The sequence below is a fragment of the Elephantulus edwardii genome, unplaced genomic scaffold (genome assembly GCF_000299155.1).
Source record: "Elephantulus edwardii isolate Elephantulus edwardi_28Jun2011 unplaced genomic scaffold, EleEdw1.0 scaffold00102, whole genome shotgun sequence".
In the NCBI taxonomy this organism is placed as follows: Eukaryota; Metazoa; Chordata; class Mammalia; order Macroscelidea; family Macroscelididae; genus Elephantulus; species Elephantulus edwardii.
The window spans coordinates 3,743,103-3,749,102 of NW_006399852.1; the positions used below are offsets into that span (position 1 = coordinate 3,743,103).

The 6,000-nt window shown below is 35.6% G+C and overlaps 1 protein-coding gene across 3 annotated transcripts in view; it reads right to left on the reverse strand.

The window, feature by feature from the left end:
• The window catches only part of STXBP5 (syntaxin binding protein 5 (tomosyn)), a 210,740-nt gene that overhangs the window by 122,107 nt on the left and 82,633 nt on the right, over nt 1-6,000 (reverse strand). For all 3 annotated transcript variants that reach the window (XM_006891652.1, XM_006891651.1, XM_006891653.1), the window contains exons 5-6: nt 3,070-3,204; nt 1,404-1,467 (exon numbers count right to left, since the gene is read on the reverse strand). In XM_006891652.1, coding sequence (XP_006891714.1) covers nt 1,404-1,467; nt 3,070-3,204 — 199 coding nt within the window. The remainder of the gene's footprint in view (nt 1-1,403; nt 1,468-3,069; nt 3,205-6,000) is intronic.

Consider the following 6,000-nt stretch of genomic DNA (forward strand, 5'->3'; position numbering starts at 1 on the left):
TGAGGACTCAACATACTTCCTGATATCAAATACATACAAAAGCTGCAAAAGGAAACAGCATCATTTTGAAATTATCACTGCTCTACAACCCTGCTAAAAATGAGTACTTATAAAGAGTTAGAGTTCATAAACTTTTGTAGTTCAACAGAGTATCAGGCAATATAAAAAGGAAGTTCTCATGTATCCCATGATGACTCTCATCAAAGACCTGGATTTTATAAGGAAAAATAATTATGTACGGCTCTAACTTACTGTTACTTTTATCACATACAGGTCCTTTTAAAATATGCAATTCTAATACTGTGAGTTATTCCCGTAGTCTAGCCATCCTGTGTTTGTTTTATTAGCGATAAACTAAAAGAATAACAATACACAAGCAAGAAGACTCTTCAAACAAATGAAGAAAGAAAACTCTGATTAAGCATCCTCACAAAATCCAAAAGTTTTATTTAGCCAATTTGTAAGTTATTAAAAACTTCTAAGTATTGATTTAATATCCTAATATTACATAGGTTAAAAAATGTCACTATTAAATTGAACATAGTGAAACTGGATTGATTAACAGTCAAGAGACTCCCAGTTGCTGTCAATTCTGACTCATGGTGACCCTTATTTCAAAGAATAATTGTACTCAATAAGAATTTTCAACGCTCAAATTCTTTCAGACACAGCTCTGATGACTTAGCGGTAAGGAGCTGCGCTACCAAACCAGAGGGAGAAAGTTCGAATCTTCCAGCCGCTCTGTGAGAGAAAGATGGGCCTCCTGTGCAATTTACAGCATTTTAAAACCTATTAGTTGGTTTAACTCAATGGCACAAAACTACAACAAAGCTTTTCAGAAGTACATTACCTGGCCTTGTTTTTTGAAGTATCTCTGAATAGATTCAAACTTTTAACCTTTCGGTTAATAGTCAAATGCAGAACTGTGACCACCCAGGGAGTCTACCCAAGTTATTAGTAGCTATACGGACTGTATGAAAATGGTATCAAAGTACAAAAAATTAAATGTAACTCCCACAAGATAGTTCTAAGTATTCAATGAGTCATTTTTTCATCTCTAAATTATTAATTTGAGCTATGAGGTATAATTTAGTTGAGATGAGATATAAAAACACAACTCTAACTAAACTGATATGTGATGAGTAACATAAAAATTACAAAGCTGAAGTGTTAATAAGAATTCAAAAGAAAAAAATTTTGGCTAGGATTATCAAAAAAGCAGCCTTCTAAAGAAGTCAGATAGCTTCTAACTATAGATACTAATTTTACTTGTGTTTTCAGTTTTTTTGTTAAATAGAATTATGATTTCCATTTTTCTTTTTATAATGTATAAGACAATCTCCACTGTGAAGAAAGTATGTGGTTCTAGGATCACTTCATATGGACAAAATGAAAAAATCTACCTTTCCTTCATCCATTGGATTATCACTTATATGGACAACAGGTCCTGGGTGAGACTTAGATGACCTAAAAGAGAAAAAAGTTAAGTTTTTCTAAACTAAAAATGTCCATAAAACCATATATTCCATCACAATAATGGATAAAAATAAAGTACGAAAACATTTCAGAAAGTGAACACGGAGTGTGTGGCTCTTAATATACATCAAAACAACAACAGGAAGAAAAGAAGACTCTCATGTGGAGAAAAACCAACAAAATTTACAATTCAAAACAATTTCTTTGAAGAAACAGTCTCTGACCTACTCAAGTTATTTAGCACAAAAAATCTGTTTTTAGTCTTAGTTATTCTTTTCAAATATAGTAGTATCTAGAATTTAGACTTTGAGTTTAGGTATTTAGGTTTTTCTATATTTAACTTTCTCCTGTCTTAACTTCCAAAGACTGATCTGCTCAGAGAGTCTTATTCTCTGGGACATATCTTCTCTAATAAATATTTTTACCATCACTTTAAAAAAATTTGCAAAAATAATACCACTTATACTTGTTCAGAGAAAAAAAAAGACCTCGAAGAATACAGGTGAACCGACAGCTGAAGAGCAGGAATATGCACATCCCTGTTCTTACACAGCCAGTGTTCAGACACCACTTCACTTTGTGAGAGTAACCTGTAAACCTTTCCAGCCCAGGACCAGGCTTACCCATCAGATGTTACGATTAACTCAGAGAACAGATTATAAAATTCCCATCAGGTAGGGCCTGACTGTATGGCAATAACATCCCCACCACATCCAGGAAAACAAGGCTTTAAAAACTATTACAGTTACACTTAACAGGTTATTTAAAAGATACACCATAACTTTATAAATGGAAAAGGGGAAAAAAACCAAAAAACTGAGAGGGATTCTTTGGTTTAGACATTTATATTCTGAAAAATACAAAAGTATACATCTAGAAGAAACAAGACAGAACAATTTTAAAGATCAGTGAAAATTTATGCTACAGACCCTTAAGTCAGCTTTTATAATACAAAGAAATGAAATTATACTTGCTTCAAAATTATGCAATATTAACCTTCAAATCTTGCAGCATGTTAAATTTAGAAAACATTTACATTACATCTGTTAATTATTAAACCATATCAAGTATTAATTTAGACTAGCATTGTTCAAATACTAGGATTTACCCAGTAATTACTCAAGGAAACGGCTTAGTTGTCCATTACCAGTACCATCGAAAAATAATTACAAGATAAATAAATAGAAAAGACGAAGTGTTTTACACCTAATAAGATGGATGGCTATTTCCCTAAACTTAGGTTAATTCATATATATATATACACACACATATATATACATATATATACACATATATATACATATATATACACACACACACACGCATGCGTGTTTATAATGTATATTATACATTAATGTATGCATTTATAAACTATGAATATATGTGTATGTGTATTTATATAAACACACACAGAGCATTTAAATTTACAAACTGCCAATAGAACAACATTTGAAAAGGATAATGAATCTACATTTAAGAACACTAACACCTAATCTATTTTATTTCAGTAAATGTCTTGACTGGCTAGGGAATAACAGAGCTGTGATAGATGGAACAGACACTTTCTGAGGGTGAGCATTTGCTGAAACTCACAGTTCAATGGCTTTATTCCACATGATGACGTAGCCTGAGAGTGTGAAGGCCTCCACATTAACAATATGTATGTTACCTCGTTCAGTGCCCACATAGAGCCACTTACTCTGGAAAGGCAGATGGCAAAATGTTACCCTGAAAGAGAAAATAGAACCAAAAAAGAAATCAGAGGAAAAAAAAATCTAGTAAATTTTATTTAATGCATTAGTCAATCATGATGCATATAACTCAGGAAAAGAAAAAATATAGATAGCTATTAGGGACCTCTCCAAAGCGCTGAAGAGCAGTGGTGTCTCTCTGGAGACTAAGGTGCGTCTGATACAGGCCATGGTCTTCGCAATCACCTGTTATGCATCAGAGAGTTGGACAATGACCAAGGAGGATAGAAGGAGAATTGATGCCTTTGAGCTGTGGTGCTGGAGAAGAGTATTGAGAATACCATGGACTGCTAGGAAAACAGATTTGTCCTGGAGAGGGTTAAACCGGGTGGCTCCTTGGAGGCAAGGATTCTGAGGCTCCGTCTAACTTACTCTGGACATATTGTGAGGAGAGACCGGTCCTTAGAGAGGGACAACATGCTTGGGAGGGTGGAGGGACGGCGCAGGAGAGGAAGGCCCTCTATGAGGTGGATTGATTCAGTGACTGGGCTAATTGGGATGGGAGTGTCAGAGACAGTGCAATTGGCACAGGACAGAGCGGAGTTTAGGGCTGTTGTACATAGGGTCGCTATGAGTCACAGGCGACTCGATGGCACATAACAACAACAACAACATTAGATTTAACTGCTTATCATGATTAATATTTAAATTATTACAGCTCAAATTTTTAGTAAAAATAAGGTGCTACAGTAATAGATTATGGCCTAATGAAAAGGAGTGAGGTACGGAGTTAGGACGGGCTCCACTCTGGGTGTCATCCACTAACTGTGTAACCCTGGGCACAGCACAAATTCAACTTGGATGCCACAACCTCAATACCCACAGCAACTCTAGAAACTACATTTTCTAAAAAAACTATTTCATTTTTTACCAACTGCTAAACTTAATAATCACTTCATTGCCTTTATTTACTGTGTATCCCTGGCAAAGAGCTCCTCTCTCTCTCCTAAAGTTCTTCAGTTCAAGATTCAGTTTAAATAATACTTCTTAGACAAACTGCTATTCTAATATTTTTTTATACCTCTGTCAGTATTTCCTTGCATTATAATGAGAATCTCTGTTTCTCTTAACTGCCAAACAGTGACTTTTTATTCCAATTTAACCAGTTTAGAACTACTTTCTCCTAAGCCCTGTTAAAATGGGAGACTATCCTTAAATTACAATAATTTACCTCAATGTAATAAAGTATCACTATTGTTCTCCCACAAATTCCATCATTTTCTACATTAGCTCATTTAATTTCAAGGTAAATAATGTATTGTTAAATACCATTGAGTCGTAGAGATGACTCATCCCAACCCTATGAATAAAAGGCCTGAACACTTGTATAACTTTCATCATTACTCCAAGTTCATAGAGTTTCTGGAGGCAAGCTATTTCAGAAGTGGATGCCACTCCCACTTGCAAGTTTGTTCTAATTGAGGAGCTCCACCAAACACTGTCTGCCATGGGTAACCCTAAACGCATTTGACACATCAGTGTCACAGTGTTCAGCTTCACAGCAACCACGAGTTACCACTGTACCGCAAGTGGAGACAGGAGGGCTATACAACCTAGAAGAATGCTTGAACAAAAGCAATGAAAACCAGGCCTGAGCACTACAGATCAAAATCACCCACCTTTGGCTTGGTAGCATAACTTTCTATCCACTAGACCAACAGAGCTCTCTCTATGCCCCACAGCAATTCTATGAACAACCCACCTAACCCTTGCCCCATCCTATCCATCCTCACACCCGAGACATGCTCGAGGCCACTGTTACAGTCACCGTATCAGTCCATCGTGTTGATGACCCTCCATTTCACTCAGCATGATGTAATTTCACAAGCCTTGGAACCTGATTAACTGTTGTTTGGTAAATAATGTAAAACTACTCTATTTTGGGGTTACATATTTTAATGAAAAAAAATATGCTATATCTAGTATGCAAAGCGACTGTTTCATTAAACTTGTGCCACAGTGTATATGTAAAACATCTATACATTATACATACATATATATGTGCATAACCTAATTTATTATTTTTGCCATCAAGTCAGCCGTGAACATCTATTTCATATGAGTTTATTCAGCAGCTATTATGCAATATAATTATATAAAGACTGTATCCATTTAGTATGTATGCATCGTGGTTTCAACATGTAGGCCTGTCATTCATCAGTGTATTATCTTAGATAAATTACTCAATCTCTGAGTCTGTTTCCTAAGTGTCACAGATACCTTATAGTATTCCTGCGAGGATCAAATAAGACAGAGCATGTCACATGCGTCGAATGGTACCTGACACAAGTTCAATAAACATTAGCTTGGTTAGGTGGCTGGAAATTGGTTCCAACTCAAAACAACTCTATGTACGTCCTAAAAGCTTTAGTCGTTAAGCACTAATTAGAGTAGGCAGCTCTTTCCCAGTGGGACTATACATGCCTTCCTACCCGACTGGTTCATCTCCTAGAACTGTACCAATGTGTTTTACTGCTATTCACAAGGTTTTCACTCATCAACTGTTTTCAGTAATGAACTGTCAACCCTGTTTCCTCGTCTGTCTTAGTCTGGGCACTCTGCTAAAGCCAGCATTACCCCAATAATTGTGTCACCACAGGACAGCAGACAGATCAGTGGTGGTTTAATATTATATGAGTAACATATTAATGTGAGCCTGAAAACAGTTGCCTTCAATGGGGCAAATGGAGACAAGAATGATTAAATATATATACACACACATATATATACATACATATATATGTATGTGTGTGTGTGTGTGTGTATATATATA